The sequence below is a fragment of the Rattus norvegicus genome, chromosome 2, assembly GCF_021556685.1.
Source record: "Rattus norvegicus strain SHRSP/BbbUtx chromosome 2, alternate assembly SHRSP_T2T, whole genome shotgun sequence".
Taxonomy (NCBI): Eukaryota; Metazoa; Chordata; class Mammalia; order Rodentia; family Muridae; genus Rattus; species Rattus norvegicus.
Genome location: NC_141535.1, coordinates 155603480 through 155628214, shown reverse-complemented (window position 1 = coordinate 155628214; position 24735 = coordinate 155603480). Strand labels below are relative to the sequence as shown.

Genomic DNA, 24735 nt, shown 5'->3' with positions numbered 1-24735 from the left:
TTTGGTTTTTTTTTTTTTTTTTTTTTTATTAACTTGAGTATTTTTATATACATTTCGAGTGTTATTCCCTTTCCCGGTTTCCAGGCAAACATCCTCCTAATCCCTCCCCTCCCCTTCTTTATGGGTATTTCCCTCCCCATCCTCCCCCCATTGCCGCCCTCCCCCCAACAATCTAGTTCACTGGGGGTTCAGTCTTAGCAGGGCTTCCCCTTCCACTGGTGCTCTTACTAGGATATTCATTGCTACCTATGAGGTCAGAGTCCACAGTCAGTCCATGCATAGTCTTTAGGTAGTGACTTAGTCCCTGGAAGCTCTGGTTGCTTGGCATTGTTGTTCATATGGGGTCTGGAGCCCCTTCAAGCTCTTCCAGTTCTTTCTCTGATTCCTTCAACGGGGGACCTATTCTCAGTTCAGTGGTTTGCTGCTGGCATTCGCCTCTGTATTTGCTGTATTCTAGCTGTGTCTCTCAGGAGCGATCTACATCCGGCTCCTGTCGGCCTGCACTTCTTTGCTTCATCTATCTTGTCTAATTGGATGGCTGTATATGTGTGGGCCACATGTGGGGCAGGCTCTGAATGGTGTTCCTTCTGTGTCTGTTTTAATCTTTGCCTCTCTATTCCCTGCCACGGGTATTCTTATTCCCCTTTTAAAGAAGGAGTGAAGCATTCACATTTTGATCATCCGTCTTGAGTTTCATTTGTTCTAGGCATCGAGGGTAATTCAAGCATTTGGGCTAATAGCCACTATCAATGAGTGCATACCATGTGTGTTTTTCTGTGATTGGGATACCTCACTTAGGATGATATTTTCCAGTTCCAACCATTTGCCTACGAATTTCATAAAGTCATTGTTTTTGATAGCTGAGTAATATTCCATTGTGTAGATGTACCACATTTTCTGTATCCATTCCTCTGTTGAAGGGCATCTGGGTTCTTTCCAGCTTCTGGCTATTATAAATAAGGCTGCTATGCACATAGTGGAGCACGTATCTTTTTTATATGTTGGAGCATCTTTTGGGTATATGCCCAAGAGAGGTATAGCTGGATCCTCAGGCAGTTCAATGTCCAATTTTCTGAGGAACCTCCAGACTGATTTCCAGAATGGTTGTACCAGTCTGCAATCTGTTTGGGTTTTTTTATAGAGTCTGTTTTTGTCTGTGTCCTCTTTTCGACAGCTGAACTCAGGGCCGGTCTGATGATTCTGTCGGGCACCCAGTTTGGGGAGTCTGTATCCTGTGGAAACACACAAGTATAGCCTCGTCTCGAGGCAATTAAAATATTGGGGCCCTTTTAGGCTCCCAAGAGTAATTTCTTCTACAGAACCAGAGGTTTGGGAATTGTACTTCCTGTTTTAGCATGTCTTGTAACAGGAGTTATTCCTTCTATATTTGTGTTTAAATAATTTAGAACAAACAAAGCATGAGTTAATAAGTGGTGAGGAGAAAGATATGAATTAGCATTTTTTAATCTCTGTACTTGAGCTTTTAATGTCTGATGTGCTTTCTTCACAATTGTTTGTCTTTGAGGATTATATGGAATTTTAGTGCTATGTTTTATGTCCCATATGGTCAAAAATTTCTTTAAGGATTTTGAAATATAGGCTGGAGCATTGTCTGTCTTCAGCTTTTTGGTTCTTCCCATATAAGTGAAGCTAGCACATAAATGTTGAATAACATCTTTTACTGCTTCCCCTGTTCTTGTTGATGTATAAATCATATGTGAATATGTGTCTACAGTGACATGTACATAGGAAAGCCTTCCAAACTCAGGCATGTGAGTAACATCCATTTGCCATAACAATTGAAGCTTTAAGCCTCTGGGATTAACACCCATTTTTTGTACTGTTCCCACAGTCAAAGTATGTGGGTGGAAGTCTGTATTTTCTACCTCTATATGTCTGTTTTACAAAGGCGCCAAACTGTTACCTTTCGTCACTCCAGCATAGGCCATTCCCTGTACCACTGCTGGTGAGGCGTCCATACAGGCCTTTATATAGTCTTGAAGACTCCCTGATTTTCTTATAGGTCTGATCAACCTGACATAATGATTTGGCATTTTCCCATGTTAATTGTTTTAATATAATGTCTGTCCCCTCACTGGGGGGCAGCATCCTACTTATTGTCTCCTCCAATCGTGAGACAAATGTCTGATAGATTGTCTTATCCCTGATAAGGTCCCAGGAGGAGGAATGGCTCGCCATGCCAAGACAGCATTAGCAGTAATTTTTTTTACTCTCTTCTAATCAGGGAGAGTGAGACTTCCATCCTTAGGGAACCAAGGTGAAACCTTCATAAGAAAGTCATAAAACTCCAAGGCTGTGTCACCTGAGACTTTTAGCCCCCGTTGCGCCAACATGTGTTTTAGGACTGATAAAAATAATCTTTTACCTTTTGAGCCAGACTGCCCCATGATTTCACTTTGATTTCTCGCCCTTAACCAGCCTACCTTTGCTGGCGGGACTGCATTTCCCTCGGTGAGAGCCTATCCGTTCTCTGAGAAAAAAGAAGAGTAGGGGGGAAGAAAGAATAACCTGTCCAAGGGTCCCTGTTCGGGCGCCACTTGCCGCAGACATATATTTGAATGCACACACATGAGAAATAAATGTAAAAAGAAAGTTAGGGTGTTTACCGGAAGTCCCACACCCTCGGATCCCGGCCCGCAGCAGCTCTCTGCTCCCAAACCCCGTGGGAGAGAGACCTCACCGCCTGATCAGGTGGGCACTCCTGAGGCTGCAGAGCGGAGGAGACCACCAACACTGCCCACCCCTGCCCACATCCCTGGCCCAAGAGGCAACTGTATAAGGCCTCTGGGTTCCCGTAGGGGAGGGCCCGGGAGCGGCAGGACCCCTGCGCCTGAGACACCGCCGGAACCTGAAGGAAACAGACCGGATAAACAGTTCTCTGCACCCAAATCCCGTGGGAGGGAGAGCTAAACCTTCAGAGAGGCGGACACGCCTGGGAAACCAGAAGAGACTGCACTCTCTGCACATCCAGACGCCAGAGGAAAACACCAAACGTCATCTGGAACCCTGGTGCACGGAGGCTCCCGGAAAGAGCGGCGCAGATCTTCCCGGTTGCTGCCACAGCGGAGAGGACTTAGGCAGTACCCCACGAGCAAACTTGAGCCTTGGAACCACAGGTAGGACCAACTTTTCCCCTGCAAGAAACCTGCCTGGTGAACTCAAGACACAGGCCCACAGGAACAGCTGAAGACCTGTAGAGAGGAAAAACTACACGCCCGAAAGCAGAACACTCTGTCCCCATAACTGGCTGAAAGAAAACAGGAAAACAGGTCTACAGCACTCCTGACACACAGGCTTATAGGACAGTCTAGCCACTGTCAGAAATAGCAGAACAAAGTAACACTAGAGATAATCTGATGGCGAGAGGCAAGCACAGGAACCCAAGCAACAGAGACCAAGACTACATGGCATCATCGGAGCCCAATTCTCCCACCAAAGCAAACACGGAATATCCAAACACACCAGAAAAGCAAGATCTAGTTTCAAAATCATATTTGATCATGATGCTGGAGGACTTTAAGAAAGACATAAAGAACTCCCTTAGAGAACAAGTAGAAGCCTACAGAGAGGAATCACAAAAATCCCTGAAAGAATTCCAGGAAAACACAATCAAACAGTTGAAGGAATTAAAAATGGAAATAGAAGCAATCAAGAAAGAACACATGGAAACAACCCTGGACATAGAAAATCAAAAGAAAAGACAAGGAGCTGTAGATACAAGCTCCACCAACAGAATACAAGAGATGGAAGAGAGAATCTCGGGAGCAGAGAATTCCATAGAAATCATTGACTCAACTGTCAAAGATAATGTAAAGCAGAAAAAGCTACTGGTCCAAAACATACAGGAAATCCAGGACTCAATGAGAAGATCAAACCTAAGGATAATAGGTATAGAAGAGAGTGAAGACTCCCAGCTCAAAGGACCAGTAAATATCTTCAACAAAATCATAGAAGAAAACTTCCCTAATCTAAAAAAAGAGATACGCATAGGCATACAAGAAGCCTACAGAACTCCAAATAGATTGGACCAGAAAAGAAACACCTCCCGTCACATAATAGTCAAAACACCAAACGCACAAAATAAAGAAAGAATATTAAAAGCAGTAAGGGGAAAAGGTCAAGTAACATATAAAGGCAGACCTATCAGAATCACACCAGACTTTTCGCCAGAAACTATGAAGGCCAGAAGATCCTGGACTGATGTCATACAGACCCTAAGAGAACACAGATGCCAGCCCAGGTTACTGTATCCTGCAAAACTCTCAATTAACATAGATGGAGAAACCAAGATATTCCATGACAAAACCAAATTTACACAATATCTTTCTACAAATCCAGCACTACAAAGGATAATAAAGGGTAAAGCCCAACATAAGGAGGCAAGCTATACACTAGAAGAAGCAAGAAACTAATCATCTTGGCAACAAAACAAAGAGAAGAAAAGCACACAAACATAACCTCACATCCAAATATGAATATAACAGGAAGCAATAATCACTATTCCTTAATATCTCTCAACATCAATGGCCTCAACTCCCCAATAAAAAGACATAGATTAACAAACTGGATAGGCAATGAGGACCCTGCATTTTGCTGCCCACAGGAAACACACCTCAGAGACAAAGACAGACATTACCTCAGAGTGAAAGGCTGGAAAACAACTTTCCAAGCAAATGGTCAGAAGAAGCAAGCTGGAGTAGCCATTCTAATATCAAATAAAATCAATTTCCAACTAAAAGTCATCAAAAAAGATAAGGAAGGACACTTCATATTCATCAAAGGAAAAATCCACCAAGATGAACTCTCAATCCTCATCTTCGGTTGGTTTATATACAAGTGTGTAATTTCTAGGCTTGAAAGTAAAATGATGCTATCTGGTGCTGGATAGAGGAGCCTTATTTTTTATTATGGCAGCTTGCTATTTTTGTAACATGGTGATTTGGTTGAACACAATAAAGTACAGTAGTAACTGATCTCCCCTTCTTCCTGGATGAGTGAGGAGATGATTAAATGTTGATGTCAGCATCCTTGAGCATATTCAGATGAGCTTCTGCTTCTGTTGAAAAGGATGCTGTGTTTGATTGTGGTCCGAAGCTTTGAAGCACTACTTGGCATCTCCTTCCTTGGAGGTCTCACTGTTTAAACATAACAGATTTGATAGCTTGTTGGTAAGGTGAGGTCCAGCTTGTCTCCACTAGGTCATCTTCATGTGAATCCAGTGGTTATACGGTTTTGTTCTAGGGATATTTCATTTTTTTAATAACGGTTTTAGCTGACATTCATGGAGAGAATGAATCCTTAGAACTGTGCCACTAGTGAAAGGAAATCCTGTCTAGAGTATGTTTCTTTACAAAGCTGTGTCACACCATCCTTTGGGACCTCTGCTGGAAAAGTAGAATCAAGTCTCAAATAATGCCTTTTAAATTGTATCCGCTAGTATTATAGATGTAGGACAGTACTGTATCATACCTCTGTGGATGTAAAATAGCTTGTACCTGCTTTATGATACGTAGTAGTGACCGTGCTTTATCAGAGCTGTTTTTAATGATGTTGCTCAGAATGTTTTCTTTCCAGATGATGATTGAGAAGCTAATTTAAAAAAAAAAATGGTGCCAGGTACCACAAGAGTAACAGAACTGTGCTGTTTTCTCGGGTTTTGTTTTTTTACTTTTTTTTTTTTTTTTAATGGAGTGTGCTGGATGTCTCTACAGTTTTGTTCAGATGACTGCAGAACCTGGAAAAGCTGTTGCTGATGTTGATGCATAACACACTGCTATTATTGGTCTTTTTATATAAATATAAATATAAATATATATATATATATATACAGATATATAATTTGAATTTTTTGAAACTTTAGCTGTGCTGTCAACTTTGGAAAAAAGTATCCCCATTTACTGTGTTGAGTTGGCACTGTACAGAAATTAACAGCCATATTGGTCTAGAAATGTTGAACTTAAGTTTTTTCCATTTGTACAGGGGTAACACACTGTATTAAATATGTAAGGTCTTATCTACGTGGGTTTCATTACAAAAACTAATAAAGTATTCTCTAAATTTAAAAAAAATAGAACAGAAAAAAAAAGTAATACAGGAGAATACAAGTAAACAAGTAGAAACCCTTAAAGAGGAAAAGCATAATCCTTTAAAGAAATACAGGAGAACACAATCAACATGTGAAGGAATTGAACAAACTGAACAGGATGTAAAAATGGAAAGAGAATCATTAAAGAAATCACAAAGGGAGACAGCCCTGGAGACGGAAAACCTAATAAAGAGAATAGGAGTGACAGATGTAATCATTACCAAGAGAATGCAAGAAATAGAAGAGAGAATCTCAGGAGCAGAAGATAGAGTAAAGGACATCCACACAACAGTCAAGGAAAATACAAAAAGTCAAAAGCTCCTATTTCACAACATTCAAGAAATCCAGGACACAGTGAAAAAACCAAACCTGAGAATAATAGGTATAGAAGACAGTGAAAATTCCCAACACAAAGGGCCAGCAAACATCTTCAACAAAATTATAGAAGAAAACTTTCCTAACCTAAAGAAAGAGAAGCCCATAAATATACAGGAAGCCTACCAAACTCCAAATAGATTGGACCAGAAAAGAAATTCCTCTTGTCACACAAAAACACCAAATGCACAGAACAAAGAGAGAATATTAAAAGCAGTAAAGGAAAAAGGTCAAGTAACAAATAAAGGCAGACCTATCAGAATGACACCAGACTTCTCAACAGAGACTCTAAAAGCCAGAAGATCCTGGAAAGATATCATACAGACCCTAAGAGAACAAAAATACCAGACTGGGCTACTATACCTAGCAAAACTCACAATTACCATAGATGGAGAAACCAAGGTATTTTAAGACAAACACAAATTTAAACAATATCTTTCCACAAACCCAGCCCTACAGAGGATAATAGAAGAAAAAGTCCAACACAAAGAGGAAAACTACACCCTAAAAAAAGCAAGAAAGTCGTCTTTTCATGACAAACCCAAAAGAAGAGAGACACAAAAACATAATTCCACCTCTAACAACAAAAATAACAAGAAGCAACAATCATTGGTCCCTAATAGCTCTCAATATCAATGGACTCAATTCCCTAATAAAAAGACAGACAAAAAGACTAGATACATAAAGAGGATCCAGCATTTTGCTGCATACAGGAAATACACACCAGAGTCAAAGACAGACTTTGCCTCAAAGTAAAAGGAAGGGAAAAAATTTTAAAGCAAAAGGTCCCAAGAAACAAGCCGGAGTAGCCATTTGAATTTCCAACAAAATAGACTTTCCTTTTTTATTGGAAAAAAAAAAAAGGAAATAGAACAAATGTATTTTTCTGGAAGAAAAAGTTAGTATTGTTTATTTCATCTCTAAGTCCTTTGCTTCCTATTGTCTAGACATCCTCTCATACCAGCATGCACATGGCATCATTGCTATTTTCTTTCTGTTTATAATAGCTGTGTAAGATTCCACCATGGATACATGCGTTATACATCCTCTTTGGTGATAGCGTTGGTTTTGTAGTTATTTTCTAGAGTAGTGTTGCAGTGAATTATGCTGTAAAAACACATAATTTCAGACACATGAAACTGTGGGAGATACAATTGAAACCAGCGACAAAAGAATAGACTCCATAGTTCTCTGTAGAGTTCTTACCATTTTGTACTCCATTAGAAAAGTATGCGCAGAAGGGAATCTAACTCTACTTATCTTATTACTGAACTAGTCAAAACTAAACACCGGTATCTTGGCTCTCTACTCCTAAGTACACCAATGTACGGCTTTTAAAAACAAGAAATGGATTTTAACAGCCTTATTGCTATGTCATTTATACAGTCATGAGTTTTTTTCAGGTATACAGTACAGTGGCGTTACTAAGTCTAGTGCTGTATAACCATCTCCACTAGTACATCCTGAACACTGTCATCACCCCTCAATGTCCTCAAGCCTTTCATGTTAGTCTCTGACCCCACACTCACTGTATGAGGCTAGACATGCTAGCTAGTCTTATGTCAACTTGACACATGCTAGAGCTATCTTAAAGGAGGGAATATCATTTGAGAAAATGCTTCCATAAGATCCACCTCTAAGGCATTTTCTTTATTAGAGATTGACGGGGGAGGGACTGACCCATTTTGGGTGGTGCTATCCATGGGTCCTGGGTTCTATAAGAAAGCAGGCTGAGCAAACCATGAGGAGCAAGCTATTAAGCAGTACCCTTCCATGGCCTCTGCGCCATTTCCTGCCTCCAGGATCCTGCCCTATTTGAGTTCCATGATAAACAGTGCTATGGAAGTGTAAGCCAAGTAAACCCTTCCCTCCCCACTTGGTTTTTGGCCTTGGTGTTTTATTACAGCAGTAGAGCCCTAACCCTTACTTCCCATGGCTATAGACTCTTTACTTCCTGTATAGTTTATGCAAATACAGCAATATAGAATGTTGCATTTAATTAGAATATAGAATGTTCTTTTAATTAGCATTTTTGGAGTTTCGTACATATGTCAGGAATTCTTACATCTAATGTATGTAACAACACTCGACTTTATAGTGGAGTAGTCACATGGTTGTTAGTACATTGTTTGTATCAAAGGATGTTTCCTTTTGTTCTGGTTGACATTAGTATGCTTAAAAATAGCCTTGAATTCACTGTATACCTGAGAATTGTCTCAAAATCTCAATCCTCCTACCTTTAACTCCCTCTTACCTTAACTTACGCGCGTTTGCTGCCAGCACCAGCATTTTCATTGCTTCTTGCAGTTGGCTGAATTTGTGGGTGCAGAAGGCCGACTGTATTTCTTTTCACTTTTATTGGATAAAAGGTGTTAAATATTTTTTATCAGGTCAGAATTATTGATACATCTACAATGCAACCTTTTAATGTAAGGGTCTAAGTATCACAGAAGGGGAGGAAAGATTGCAAGAGGCAGAGGACCAGAACTGCTGTAAGAAAATGCCTTCCATATATGACAGGGAAACTGCACCCTGACATCTCAATATAGTCTCCTAAACATGACCTACATAATACCAACACCAGCTGACATGCCAACACACAGGGGAAATCTCACAAAACTCTACTCTTACATGAAGAACTATAAATTAATTACTGCTAAGAAATGTCTCCTCCAAGGATAAGCCATCTTATAGGTTATCCAGTCATACATGGGTACCCTTAAATATGTATGCAAACAGGCAACACTAAAACAGACTTAACAGTGTGTGTGTGTGTGTGTGTATAATGTGTATATATGTATAATATATTACATATATATAGTATATAGTATATATATAGAGGTCAATTTGAGGAGTGAGTGAGGAGAACATGGGAGGAGGGGAGAGGAAGGGGTGGATATTATGTACATACAGTATTCATGTATGAATTCTCAAATTTTAAAAAAGGATTATTGGGCCATTGAGGTAGTTTAGTGGGTAAAGGCATTTGTCACCAAGCCTGATGACATGAACTCACTCCCAGGATCCACTTCTCTACCAGCTCCAGGAAGCTGTTCTCCAGTTCCCAAGTGTGTATGTACAAGCAAAACAAGCAAATAAATGGAATTTTAATATTAAAAAAATTACCAGTCTAATCTGCAACATTCCATTCATCCTTACTTTCCTTTCACACACACACACACACACACACACACACACACACACACACTTAGCTGTTTTCTGTTGCCAGAACAAAAAAAATTGTGGCTAGGTCACCCTTAAGAAACAGATAGGTTTAGCCCATGAGACTGGAAACAGAAAGCGTGGTGCCACGTGTTGGCTTCTCAAGAGGGTTTGTATGCTGTTCCACATAAAGTGGAAAGAGATAAGATGTACAAAGATGTGCACAGGCGCTCATCTGCAAGAGGGGCTCACGGGACCTGCCAGGCCGGCTTTGTAACAGCTAACCTGAGGTGACTGGTCCATTTTGTTAGGAACTGTATCAATTCCTCTGTGAGGGCAGAGCCCTTTCCCCTTACTACTTCGCAAACTCCATCACATTGGGGCCCATCATGGGTTTTGGTGGGGACAAACTTGAGATCATAGCACTTAATAGATACAGGGAAAATCTTGTGTCACCCAGAATGTGGGAGGTGGGATGGTGTGGGATTGATTTATAAGCAGATGTTTCAGGTTTTGCTTCCATACGGCGATGTCCTGAACCAGCAGGAGTAAGTGTCCCACATGGTGAGGGGTGTGTGTGTGTGTGTGTGTGTGTGTGTGTGTGTGTGTGTGTGTGTGTGTATGAGAAATGGAAAAAACAGAGCAGAAGCAATAACTGGGACCAGGACTTGCATAAGCTCATGACCAATGCCAAGCAAGTTTTCGTTTTTCTTTCTTTTTTATTTTGTTTTCCTTTTCAAGAGAGATTTTTCTCTGTATTCTCTCCCCATTAGGTTTACACTGCAGTGCCCCAAGATGTCTGCTGGATATCTTAAGTCTCAGTCAGCAAAGCCTCTCACCCGCTTTGCTCCATCCCACATCACACTGCAGAAGGCCTCTCTCTGAGCCGTCAGCAATCTCTCTACCTATCTAGTTCCCAAGGCAGGTTTCCATGCCAGAAACACACATCCCAACTCCGTGGCAGCCCAGACCAGCCGCCCCACACTCCATTACACTTAAATCTACACATGAAAGAACACACAACACAATAACCTTTGACCCAATTGATACGATATAATTGCCCACCTAAACATACAAAGCCCAGTACCATCCATCCCTTAAGAACATTCATAACAGCCTGTAAAGGTACAGCGTGGAATCTTTTTTTTTAATTTTTTATTAGATATATTTCTTTACTTACATTTCAAATTTTATTTTCCTTCCCGGTTTCCTGTCCAGAAGTCCCCCTCCCCTTCCTCCCCTCCCCCATATGGGTGTTCCCCTCCCCTTCCCCCTCCCCCATATGGGTGTCCCCCATCCATCCTCCTTACTGCTTACTGCCCCCCGTATTCCCCTGCACTGGGGTCCAACCTCGGCAGGACCAAGGGCTTTCCCCTGCACTGGTGCCCCACAAGGCTCTTCGCTGCTGCATATGCAGCTGGAGCCCGGGTCAGTCCGTGTGTAGTCTGTGGGTAGCGGTTTAGTCCTGGGAGCTGTGGCTGGTTGACACTGTTGTTCTTATGGGGTTGCCAGCCCCTCAGCTCTTCAGTCCTTCCTCTAAGTCCCGGAATCTTAACGACGTCACCTTCCATGTTGTCTACTGCTTCTCTCCCTCTCTTCTTCCTCCATCCCAGTCTCCTCCTCTTCCTTCACACTCTTCTCCCGCCCACCCTTCCTTCTCCTCCAATGACAGGCCTCCTTCTATCCTGTTCCTGCCCTCACCTGTACTTTACAGTTTAAATGGGGGAAGGTTCTGGTGAAGTCACCTGAGTCCTGACCAGGCAGCCGTCCTTGGGGCAGTGGAATTAGCATCAAGATACAGATAACTCCAGGGCAAACCTCAGCGGTCCTGGAACCCACTACATAGATCAGGTTGGCCTGAAACTCAGATCCCCATGCCTCTGCTTCCAGGGCGCTGGTATTAAAGGTGTGCATCACCATACCTGACTCAAGCAAGTTTATTAAGAAGCCAAGCTTCTTGTATCATATATACTATTTCCAGGAGGAAACATGGCCAAGGTCAGCAGAGAGCTAAATTAGACAGTGTTGGTAAAGAGAAGGTGGAATACCTCACACAGCTCAGGGGGAAGGGTTGAGTTCCCAGAAGCTGCAACCTTGACTCCTTCCAGGCACTGCTCCAGCCCCAACCAGCTTTGCAGAGCCTGCTCATAGGCAAGGACACAGGACTAAAGCTCCCTTTGTCCTCCCATCAGGACCTCTGAGAAAGTCTCTGTGGGTCAGTCTCTGATGCTAATTTTTACTATGTTTCTTAATGATTGTTACATTTTTGAGTGCTTTTGTTGAACTCTGACCTTCACAGGTGCTTGCAGTCATATCCACAAATGCAGGCAAACATAAAACACAGTGGTATAAAGAGATCTTTCAAATAGAAATCTTGTTAGCAACAAGATTTTCTTTGTTTTTTTTTAAATGCTACTTACTTAAAAGACATGATAGGAATGGTTAGCTATAGACAATAGTCCTAGGTAGTTGGTTGCCATTTTCCTGGTACATACTTTCCTGTTTCTTAACTTTTAAACACTTTGTGTTTTTTTGTTTTAGGTGTGAGCCTTCTAAGTAGCATATGGCAAAAATTTAGGCCAAGCTGTGAAGCCCCTGTGGTTAAGGTAAGCTGGCCTCCCCTAATGATGTATGTTTATAGCAGCCGTCCTTTGTGTTTTCTGTTTGCCACACATTTTCTCTGCTTTCCTTCGCTTTCTTTATCTTCCCATTAATACATGCTTTTTAACTTTATTCAACTCAGTTATCCTCTACTGGTTATGCTAGGGGCTTATTTATTTTTAATTCTTCTTACTGAAGGAGAGTGTGTGTGTGTGTGTGTGTGTGTGTGTGTGTGTGTGTGTGTGTGTGTGTGTGGTGTGGCGTGCTTTCGGGTGTATGGAGACTAGAGGTCAACATCAGGACTTTCAGTTTCTCTCCATAGTTTTTGAGACATACTCTCACTGAACCTAGAGCTCACCAATGTTGTTACTGGGTGGCTAGCAAGTGCCAGGGTCTTTACCTAGCTATCCCCACCCCAGTGGTGTTGCAGGCACGGGCCACCATGCTTGGCATCTATGTGAGTGCTGAAAATCTGAACGTGGGTCATCTTGCTTGCATGGCAAGCATTTTACCAAGCCAGTCATCTCCGCAGCCTACCACCTTGTCATTTTACCTGGTATGTTCATTTTACTTTGTGTGTGTGTACTTGTTTGTGTGAGTGTTTACAGAGAGGCAGGTGCTAGTGTATATGTGTATGAAAGCCAGAAGGTGGCATCAAGTGTCTTCCTCAGTCATTTTCTACTTCATCTTTCCCCCCCAGAAATCTTGTTTTATTTTGATTTTAGGACGGGGAAGTGAACTTGGGCCCTTGGCGCTCAGCAGGCAATCTACCACTGAATTACAGTATTGCCTTCCACAGTTACTCTTTGAGACTGTCTCTCACTGAGTCTGGAGCTCACTGATGGGGCAAGCCTCACCAGCCAGCAAGCTCCAGAGATGCTCCTGTGTCTACCTTCCCAGCGACAGGATGATGGGAATATGTTATTTGAGGACCTAGCTTTTGTGAGTCCGGCTCCTGTGTTTGCATGACAAACACTTAACCAGCTGACTTAGCCGTCATCTGACTCAAGCAGCCTTCATAATGCTTTGACACCTCATGCTATGGTGGCCCCCAACCACGACGTTATTTTTATTGCTACTTCATATCTGTAATCTTGCTGCCATTAGAAATTGTGATGTAAAAAAACAAAAACAAAACAAAACAAACAAAAAAAGAAATTGTGATGTAAACATCAATGCCTGCCAATGGTCTCAGGCGACCCCTATGAAAAGGTCCTTCTATTCCCAGAGAGGTCGTGACCCGCAGGTCGTGACCTATGGCTCTAGCTTTACACTGTTTTTCACTGCATGGATAAACCTAATTTTGTCTTGGCTGTCTTTTTCCTGTCTTGTAGCTGTGACTACGAGTCCACGGTTTGTTTTAATTCTCCTGCTTCACCTTTGCGGCTTACATTCCATTCCTTCTTAAATTAGTGTCCTTCCTATTAAAATAGATCCTCACTAGCCAGGCATGGAGGCACATGCCTCTGACCCCAGAACTCTGGAGCTGAAAGCAGAGGACAGGCAGACACAGGTGGATCTCTGTGAGTCCTAGTACTTTTGAAAATACTCTTTGTATTTCATGTGAATTCTCTAAAATCCACTTATAAAGTAGGTACAGTAAACCCGCCTCTTTGAGCCAGGCGTGATGGTGAGTGTTTGCTGCAGCCTACTGTATGACATCTGAAGCTCCAAATGAGCTTCTCCAAGCATTCTGTGGGTTAAAATGATGCCTATTCAAATAATTTAGAATATTAACTGAGAGACTGTTTGAATTGTACATGGTCACACCTCTGGGGGAAAGCTAGGACAGGCTAACACTTAGGCTCCCAACCCCTAGCATAGGAGCCATCTCCACTTAGTGGAACTTGGCACCATGCAGGCACAAAATCTAGCTTTTTGGCTCTTTTTATTTACAAAGTGAGACAGGAAATCGAAACCAATGCCTTTGTAATCTAGTGATACAGAAGGTAAGAGAAAGATCTTCTGGCTACCCCAAAGACATAAGCAGTGACTTGGTCAAACACATCCCTGAGGATCCCTTGCTCTGCATCTGTGCACGTAGAATTCACTGGCTTTTATTACTCCGTCTTTTCAAAGGAGGCATATATCATGTTCATTGCTCCAGTGAAGAAATTATGGGAAACAAAATTTCAAGTAATGAGTGAACATATCCTGTTGAATGATGGAGCTATAATTTCATATCAAAGATTTTCTAATGATAGACTTTTAAATCATGGTGTTTTTTCTTTTTGTATTATAAAGGACCCACACAGTTTTCTGAATCATTTTTATAGGATAAATTGGTAACAGTGGTGTTGCTGGTGCTGGATAGTCTAGAAACCCTGCTTAGAATACATTCAAAGACAAGTGAGACCTGCTTACTTATTTTGCAGCGTAGTAGCCAGGATACAGACTCAGTTAGAGACTCCAGCGATGGATGAGAGGACTAGAGCAATGCAGTAGTCTGCAAGTGCAGTATTACCCAGCTATCCCACGCTAGAATCCTGGCATTCGATGCAACGTAAATGGAACAAAATGAGCCAAACACAAAGACAGAGATTCCATGCTCTTACGCATTTGTGCAATGTTTTCAGCTCCCATCTTTCTTTTTTTCCCTTCCCATCTTCCTTTTTACTTTTAATTTTGAGACAGGGTCTCTCTAAGTCACCTAGGCTGGCCTTGAACTTGTGATCTTCTTGCCGAATTTTCCCAAGTAGCTAGGATTTACAGTTATTTCTGTAGAATGAGAGGTGTTGTTTGAAAATGATTCCTGGTCCTGTTTTAATCCGGGTCTTGATGTGCACCTCTGGATGGTGATTTTTTTTTATGTGCATTAAATATGACATCAACTGATGTGTGTTAGGGCGGTGGACACTCACACAGCCTTTGCTCTATCTTGTAGGACCTGTGCCTTCTGTACTTCTCTGCTGCTGTGGATGGCCCCGGCTGTCTTGACTGCCATTCCCAATAGGATGTCACTGAGATCCCTCAAATGGAGCCTCCTGCTGCTGTCCCTGCTGAGCTTCCTGGTGATCTGGTACCTCAGCCTTCCCCACTACAATGTGATTGAGCGTGTGAACTGGATGTACTTCTATGAGTATGAGCCAATTTACAGACAAGACTTTCAATTCACACTCAGGGAACATTCGAACTGCTCTCAACAAAACCCATTCCTGGTCATCCTGGTGACCTCTCGTCCCTCAGATGTGAAAGCCAGACAAGCCATTAGAGTTACTTGGGGCGAGAAAAAAACCTGGTGGGGACACGAGGTTCTTACATTTTTCTTACTTGGCCAGGAGGCTGAAAGGGAAGACAAGGTATTAGCATTGTCCTTGGAGGATGAACATGCTCTCTATGGCGACATTATACGGCAAGACTTTTTAGATACCTACAATAACTTGACCTTGAAAACCATTATGGCTTTCAGGTGGGTAATTGAATTTTGCCCCAATGCCAAGTATGTCATGAAAACAGACACCGATGTTTTCATCAACACGGGCAATTTAGTCAAGTATCTTTTAAACCTAAACCACTCAGAGAAGTTTTTCACAGGCTATCCTCTAATTGAAAACTATTCCTATAGAGGGTTTTTCCATAAAAACCACATTTCATACCAAGAATACCCGTTCAAGGTGTTCCCTCCCTACTGCAGTGGGCTGGGCTACATCATGTCCGGCGACCTGGTGCCGAAGATCTACGAGATGATGGGCCACGTGAAACCCATCAAGTTTGAGGATGTCTATGTCGGCATCTGTCTGAATTTGTTAAAAGTGGACATTCATATTCCAGAAGACACAAATCTTTTCTTCCTGTTCAGAATACACTTGGACGTGTGTCAGCTGAGACGGGTGATTGCAGCCCATGGCTTTTCCTCCAAGGAGATCATCACCTTCTGGCAGGTCATGCTGAGGAACACCACCTGCCACTACTAAGCCCTTACATCATCCGGCAGGAGGAGGAAGGCACTGTGCAGAAAGAGTCAGAGTTAGCACTGCAGGCTTGCCTGGACGTCACTCACGGAGCCTACCTAGACTGGAGCGCCAAGGCCTGAACTTACAGTATTTGTTTAACTTGGATCCTTTAAAAGTGATGATCAGGAGTCAAACATCAAGCAAATGAATGGTTTTGCTAATAAAATCAAACGGTCAGACAGTCTGGATGACTCAGGCTGTAGATTAGAATTTCTTAAGATTTCCCTGAAAGAAAAACTAACCATTCCACAGCCAGAAGATAGTGTGGAGTTGTACTTATTAGATAGTCTAGTCACAGTGGTTCAGTGCATATCTTAGGTGGTTATTATTAAAAGATATACACATACATATTTCTTGTAAAAAGCTTTACTGAAGTTATATTGAAAAAATTCATTTGTATTGTTTCCTTTGCAAGGTACTGAATGATATGGACTGCAGAGGTACCAAGTCAATTATTATTTAATGTTATTTCAACTTTCTAAGTGTTTAAATGTTATGATGGTTTCAGTCTATAGTGAATTGCCTTTCACATTTGAGCTTTGTTTTATTTACTGTACTGAGCAGTTTAATTCTGAAAGTCCCATTACTGTGACGTCCTAGGTTATTACTGTCAGTAGTTTGTTGAACTTTGTTGCACTGTAAACATATGGAGAATTAAAGCAAAAAAAATTTGAGCTTTGTACAGTTTTTTTTAAAAAACAAAACAAAACAAAACCATAGTCAGTGTTTCTAGATGTCACTTCGTCTGTCTCATTATCCTTCAAAGAATTTGGGAATAATAGAGACTGCCAGGCAGAGCAGTTGCTAAAGGTACGGAAAGCTAGGACAGTCCCAGTGTTTCCTGTTGCAGTGTGGGAGTCAGAAAGGGAAGATGGAGGGTCCAAGCTGCATCGTTAACCCGGGTACCCAGTGTGTGTTTTCCACTGAGTAATCGATTTGTCAGTAAAGGATTTTAAAAGGCAGAAACGCCATTTGTGTTGTTACCAGCTCACCGTGGAGACAGGAGTCTGAAGCAGAGCCTGACTGAAGTCCGCGCTTTCCCAGTGCGGGTGCTTCCTTGTGTGAGGTTCCTAAAGTCCCCAGATTCCAGGGATTTCGCAACTTTCTCCTAGAGTTGATTCAGAACAGGTGATCCCTTCTCAGTAATGATCTGGCAATAAGTCTTCAAACCTTCTTCAGAAAATAGGACCTCAGGAACAGCAGTCAGCTCCTGTGATGCTGATTTCTAACTGGGTGCTAACTACAGTGATGGAGGCTCCCTAGAATGAGCATGTGAGCACCTCCCTTAGTGTCATCAGTCTGTGCTCTGTACCCAACAGACAAGTGACTGACTGAGACTGATGGAGGTGGTGATTTAAAAAAAATGTATTTGATCAGTTTTTAGAGAGGTTCGGGATGTTAAGGGATCAAAAGAAAAATTTTAAGAGAGAATTTTTAAAAATAAAATAAATTATTCTGCAGTCTAAGTCTCAGAAAATCCAGACCCAGATTGAGTCCAACTAATGATTTTTTCCTAAAGATCTGTAAAATGATTATGAAAAATGGTCAGATGAATTAAACATCTGCATGTTTCATAACTTTAAGCTTTTTGGGTGGTAATTATTAGCCCATTCTATTATTAAAACCACAGCCTCTGGGCTGGTGAGACGGCTCTGCAGGTAGAAAGGAACTTGACATTGAGCCCGATGGCCTGAATTTGATCCCCAGCCACCCTCGTGACAGAAGGGAGAGCCGACTCCTGCAAGTGGTTTTTTGACCTTCACGTATGGCACACATGTTCCCTGTCACCTTCTCAATAACTAGGTAGGGGCTTAAAAACCAAGACAAAAAAAACACCATCTCTGCTGGCTTTCTGAACCGACAGCTTTTAAAAGTTCAGCCAAAGCAAAGGTTAGTGCTGGGCCCTGCGCTTTGGCTGGCTGGCTGTCCAGTCTGTTGCAGCCCCACCATTCATGTGTTTTCGTACTCGATGGGCTGCCTCCTTCGTTTACAGGCGCTGAGTCTTTGGCTCCTAGCACACTGGTTAGCTCAGGTGAGATTATGCTGCAGTCACTCCCAAGGCTCAGAGTGAAATTGAGGACCGCTGTGTGTACTTTTAGCGTACATTGCTTGCCAGCAGTTACCTAGTACCCTGCGCCAAGTATCTTCTCATGCCAGGGCACAGGTTCAAGGGCAGTGGCCATCTGCAACACCATCGTTACAGAGAGAAGGCAAAACAAATGACTAGTGGAAACAGGCTAGGCGCAGTAAGAGGCCTCCATCAGGCAGCTCCATGGTTAGGGGGAAGGGTTTTATTGTAGGTGAGTGTGACAGAATAGCCAGAGCCATCTGGGGGAAGTCTGCCAAAGCCACCTCTCAGGGACAGAGAGAAGACCAGAGAGAAGGCAGGGAGAGGAAGTTGCCAGGGCTATGGGAGCAGAGAAGTTGGCAATCATGGTGGGAGACCTGCCAGTTGTAAGGGTTATGCTGCCCCGGGAGGAGGCCAGGTGAGCTGGGACAGCCTGGGAACTAGCATGCAGCTCTGACCTGTTGGGGACTTGTTTTTCACAGAGAACTAGAAGCTCCTTCTGGAGGCTGGAGGGCTATGAGAGCTGTTAAAAAGTATTGGTTTTCTGACAAGCAGAACCCCACTTTACAAGGTTTCAGAGGAATGCTGAGTGTTTACAGGGTCAGGGTCCAGCCTGAGCTGAGCCCAGATGACAATATTGGGGTTTGGGACTTGACAGAAATACAGTGGGATATGTGTGCTCTGGCCAAAACCAATCCCAGTGTCAGGAGGGTAGAGAACTGTATTCCTGTCACCAAATGAATTAGGAGCTTTCTCCCATCATGCAGAAATGAACTGTATGGGAATGAGTGGCTAGGTGTAGTGTAGTGATCTGCCTTACAGTGTGAAAAGGACACGTGGCTTAGGGCCTTTGGGTTCTAGTCTGGGTTGGATTGTAAATGTCTGCAAAGGCCAAAGGTCTTATCTCCAGCCTGTGGTACTGGAAGGCAGGGGAGCATCTGAGAGGTGGGGCTAAATGGGAAAAAGTTAAACAATTTGAAGTTAGACCTCTGAAGGAGATACTGAGACTGCAGCCCAATCTTCGCTCTGCTTCCTGGCCAACATCAGAGGAGCACTTTTCTGAGGCGACAACTTCTAGCATCTTTGGAAAGTTAGTTATATCAAATGATGCTTTGTTAGGGCACACAAACAGTTTTCCTGAAGCAGACACAGGCGAAAGGATGTTTGGCTACAACAGACACCTGAAAGGACTCTTGATGAAGGAGTAACTATAACCCCACAGACGGTGGGAGACCAGCACTGAGCTTTGGTTTGGTTTTCTCCGCCTATCTATTCTTCACTAAAGATGCTCATGTATTGGTTCACCATACATAGTGTAGTTGAGCTCAGCTTGTGGTAATGCCACCATTGAGAGACGCTCGCCCAAGAACTGCTCCTGAGGTTCCTGCAGCAGCTTGCGGAGTCAGTGGCCCCGGCCCAGGCCTGTTGGCGAGCCAGGTGGTTTCTTCAACTGCCGCTGCCTGGTGTCTGCCTGCCTAGAGGGCTGGTCTGAAGCTGCTGAATCATATTTGGTGTTTGCTACAGGACTAAACTGCTGCCAAAGAGGATCAAGCTCGCCCCCAGAGAACACTGCTGAACAGGTCCACTTCTCCCGTGTCCTAGTAACTTCTCTCCTCCACTTCCATTGCTGGGTGGTGGACCAGATGGGAGGTTGAACCCTTATTAAAAGTAGGTTTCAAAAACTTGATGCCTACACTTTTCCTCCACCATGTGCTTCTGCTGTGATGTCTAGTCCCTCCACCATGAGCCAGAATCCTCCCTTCTTGAATCTGATCCCGTGAGGCATTTTGTGACAGCAGCGGAAGTTTGTGCTGCGTAACTTCTGAGGCCAGCTCAGGTAAAGCAGGTTTCTGGCTCGGTGGAACTGGTGCTTTGGTCATTCTCTGGGACATCTGCAGTTTTCACTTCCCTTAACCGTGGCCTTACCTTTACGTGATATTGGCATTAACAGTGGGAACATCTGCTTCCCAGATGTAAAATGGCAAGATAACAGCCATTTCGATAAGGACCTGCTGTGAGCATGAGGTGGAGGGATAAAGCCCTTCTCCCCGAGGCCTCTCTTGCAGGCCATCACTGCAGAGAGGAGTAAGAAGAGGGCTAGCTCTAACTGGGGAGAAGGGTGGATTCTGTAGTGTCCCTAGCCCCTGCTCGTGTGTTCTAGATTCTTATATCAGTTTTATGCTTTAATCCCCCAGGACTTTCAATCCTCTTGCCTCCCCCAGCCTCCCAAATGCTAAGATTACAGGCTTGTGCCACCATACCCCGTGGCTTCCTTTATGCTAAAGTGAGTCCTTTGATTTGGGTGGGGTCAAAGACCACTTCTCAACTGGAATTCTCTCGAGCTCCATCAGCTCCCTAGGCTGCATGCAGGACCAGATTTCCAAGGAGTTCCTCTAAATGCCTGGCACACACCGACATTTATAAAAGGGGGTGGGGTTTCCTTATGATCCTAAGTTTATTTATCATAGCAACTTGAGGTTTCACGTAGAGAAGTCAGAGCTATGTTCTTGCTTATCTCTCTTACGTATCTCATCTAATCTTGAATGATTTTTATCATCTTGCACAGCTCTAGAGGAAGCCCTGCCTTGCTGCATGCAGATAATTCCAGGGTGCAGCCTGTGAGATCCACTGTTATAATTTTCTCCTGTGGCCCTTGAAGCCTATGACAGGGTCACTCCTTACAGGCTGCTATCAAGGTAAAAATGCTTCTCTTTAAAGTAAATAAGAAACAAAATACTCAAGGGAGGAAATACAGGGACTGGAGCAGGGACTGAAGAAAAAAGGCCATCCGGAAACTGCCCCACCTGGGGATCCATTCCATATTCAGCCACCAAACTCAGTCACTATTGCTGATGCCAAGAAGTGCTTGCTGACAGGAGCCTGCTATAGCTGTCTCCTGAGAGGCTCTGCCAGAGCCTTACTGATACAGCTGAGGATGCTTGCAGCTAACCATTGGACTGAGCACAGGGACCCCAATGAAGGAGTTAAGAGAAAGAACTGAAGGAGCTGAAGGGGTTTGCAACTTCATAGGAAGAACAACAATATCAACCAAACAGACCCCACCAGAGCTCCCAGGGACTAAACCACCAATCAAAGAGTAGACATGGAGAGATCCATGGCTCTAGAGCATATGTAGCAGAGGATGGCATTTTCTGGCATTAATAAGAGGAGAAGCCCTTGATCCTGTGAAAGCTTGTTACCCCAGTGTAGGGGAATGCCAGGGCGTTGAGGTGGGAGTGGGTGGGAGTGGGTGGGAGTGGGTGGGAGTGGGAGCATCTTCATAGAAGCAGGAGAAGTGGGTAGGAGGGATGGGAGAGGGGGAAAGGGGATAACATTTGAAATGTAAATACATAAAATATCCACTAGAGTAAATAAGAAGCTGGCTTTCTTTTTCACTTCCAAATATGGATGATCATGGCCAAGAACATGGGTTCTGGTTACCACGAGGGTTGTGCTTTGCTACAGAAGAGATTGTATGAGCTTTTTATAGCCATATGACAAGGAAGGCCACAAGGCATCAGGTAAGGAAGACAGGCTGTAGCAAAGTGGAGGAAATGCTAATCTAGTATATTTACATTATAATTCACAATAGCAAATAATTACACTTACGAAGTAGCAATGAAAATAAGTTTACATGGGGGGGGGTCACCACAGCATGAGATATTTAAACTTATTAGGGGGTCATAGCGTTAGGAAAATGGAGAACCACTACCGTAACGGAGTAAGATGAAAAAACAAACAAACAAAAACCCTTCCTCTTCCAGTTGCTTTTGGTCGTGGTGTTTTATCTCTGTCAGGCTCCAACCCCCAGGATTGTCATCTGGGCTCAGGTCAGGCTGGACCCTGACCCTGTAAACACTCAACATTCCTTTGAAACCTTGTAAAGTGGGGTTCTGCTTGTCAGAAAACCAATACTTTTTAACAGTTCTCATAGCCCTCCAGCCTCCAGAAAGAGCTTCTAGTTCTCTGTGAACTCAAACAAGTCCCCAACAGGTCAGAGCTGCATGCTAGTTCCCAGGCTGTCCCAGCTCACCTGGCCTCCTCCCGGGGCAGCATAACCCTTACAACTGGCAGGTCTCCCACCATGATTGACAACTTCTCAGCTCCCTTAGCCCTGGCAACTGCCAGTCTGCTTTTCTCCCAGCATTTTCTCTCAGCTCCTCTCCATCTCCAAGAAGTAGCTACGACTGACTGCCCCAGATGTCTGTGGCCATTCTCTCTCTCCCTTCCCCTTACCATGGCGTGGCTTTGACAGTGATTTCTTTACTGCACTCCTTGCTTAAATTCATGGCTGCTGCTTTTCTCATTTCTTGGTTCTAATAAACAGAACAAGTATATTTTTTTAAATTTAGGTTCTATTTCCACATTTATTATTGTCTTAGTTGGGGGTTCCCATTGCTGTGAAGAGACACCATGACCAAGGCAACTCTTAGAAAGGACAACATTTAATTGGGGCTGACTTACAGGTTCCGAGGTTCAGTCCATTATCATCAAGGTGGGAGCGTGGCAGCATCCACATAGATGTGGGGCTGTAGGAGCCAAAATTCTCCATCTTTTTCCAAAGGCAAACAGGAGAACACTGTTGTCTTCCAGGCAGTTAGGAGGGTCTCAAAGCCAACCCCCAAGTGACAACCTTCCTTCAACAAGGCCACACCTAATAGTGCCAATCTCTGGGCCAAGCTTATTCAAACCACCACAATTATGTTCTTTATTCCAACATTTCAATTTTGTTTGTTTGAGGCTGGGTCTCTCTATGCAAGCCTATTTGTCCTGGACCTTGTTATGTAGACCAGGCTAGCCTTGAACTCACAGAGATACGCCACTCTGCCTCCTGAGTGCTGGGACTAAAGACATGTGTTTTAATGTTGCATCTGTATGCTGATATTCTTTTTGTTTTTCTCATTAGGACCATGGTTATTTTTAACTCCCCAAATGCATTTGCAGCTGTTCTGAGCTCTTCAAAGTGCACCTTGTGGGTATTAGGGGTTGTTTCTTCCTGACTTCGGTGTTTCTTGACTATCAGTCACATTTTTCTGTTTCTTTACATGTGATGATCTACTGATGGCATTATGTTGAACTATGGGAGCGAAGTTAAAAACACATAACTACTCTGAGCTGCTTTCTTACTCTGAGTAGTTCTCAGTGTTTAGTTCTAGGCAGTCTCTCAGTCATTCAGTGACTATTTTAAGCTTGAGGGTTTTGTTTGTTTTGATGCAGTGGAGAGTTTTAAGGGTTACTTATGCCAACTAGTGAAAGCCTAGGAGAATTCCTCAGGATTGTTAGGGCTCAACTTTGGAATTTTGTCTGTCCTGTAGCTCTTATCAGAGGTTAGTCTTAAGCATATGTAGACTAAGTCTGCAGTAGGCCTTAGTGTAGAGTCCATGTTTCTAAAGCATGATATCTAGACATTGGCAATAGTTTAAGTGGTCTCCCCACTGCATGTGGTCAGAACTTGACAATTCTTAGCAATGCTCAACCTCTCTATTCCTCTGGTGCCCTCAGCTCTGTAGCAGCTATTTAAGGCTTCTGCAGCTTTGACAACCCCCACCCTGTGCAGTAAAGCCCTCAGCTGAAGACTCGAGACACGGGACCTGTTGACCCCTCCTCCATTTTAACTCTGCCACCTGGGATCCACAGGCTGCCATTGCATTCTCTGCACTTGGACTGCAGTCTGATGCCCTGAACTGTGATGATCGTGGGACAACTTGTGAGTCCTTCCTTCCTCCCAGGAACTCGGCCTCAGGCATCCTAAAAACAGCTTCCCAGTGTACTTTGCTCAGATCCATTGTTGTTTACAGACTTACCTTAGCGGGGGACCAGCAGGTCCATCAGAGTTGAGTAAGAAAGCTTTCCAAATTTATCCCAACTCAAGTGGGGAAGATATCGTACTTTCCATTTCTGTTGGAAAAATGATCCTCCCACAAGATGGTGGCAGGCCAAAACTTCGGAATGCAGCTTCTACTGAGTATTATCCACTACTGAGGAGATTTTGCCAGGTCTCCGATTTGCCTTGCATTTATGGTTCTTCTGGCCCCATTTCATGACTGCTAGGATTACAAGTGAGAACCGATGTGTCTGGCTCGTGTTTTTAATGAAAGAAGAGGAAAGCAAGCGAAGGCTGGCTGCCTCTTATGCTCCTTCTCCATAATTTGTTATACTCAATTCTACATTTGGCAACTCGGTGGTCGCGCTCTCTCATGACACCGGGTTATGTTCCTGTCTGAGCATTTAGTCTCCAGAATACTTAAAAAACAGCATCGCACATACACATGTACACACACGGTGTGTTTCAGTGTCCCTGTGCCTCTTGTGAAATCTTTGCAGATGGATATTCAGTTCTGTAGTATTCTAGGTCATGCCATGCCTTGATGGCTAATGTGGATCTATCTGTAACTGATACAACCCTTATCATCTAATATTGATTATTAAACTGAAAACTATGTTAAGAATAAGCACCAATGTTACATTTA

General features: G+C 43.3%; 1 protein-coding gene across 11 annotated transcripts in view; it reads left to right on the top strand.

Moving 5' to 3' along the window:
• Positions 1 to 16871, top strand: part of B3galnt1 (beta-1,3-N-acetylgalactosaminyltransferase 1 (globoside blood group)) — a 30000-nt gene extending 13129 nt beyond the window's left edge. For 9 of the 11 annotated variants that reach the window (XR_015663175.1, XM_087622982.1, XM_087622977.1 and 6 more), the window contains 2 exon segments: positions 12185 to 12249; positions 15129 to 16871. Coding sequence is in view for 10 of the 11 variants with exons in the window: in XM_087622982.1 (XP_087479108.1) it covers positions 15163 to 16158 (996 nt within the window). In the remaining variant the exon portion in view is untranslated. 11 annotated transcript variants of the gene reach the window in all.
• The last annotated feature ends 7864 nt before the right edge of the window (positions 16872 to 24735 follow it).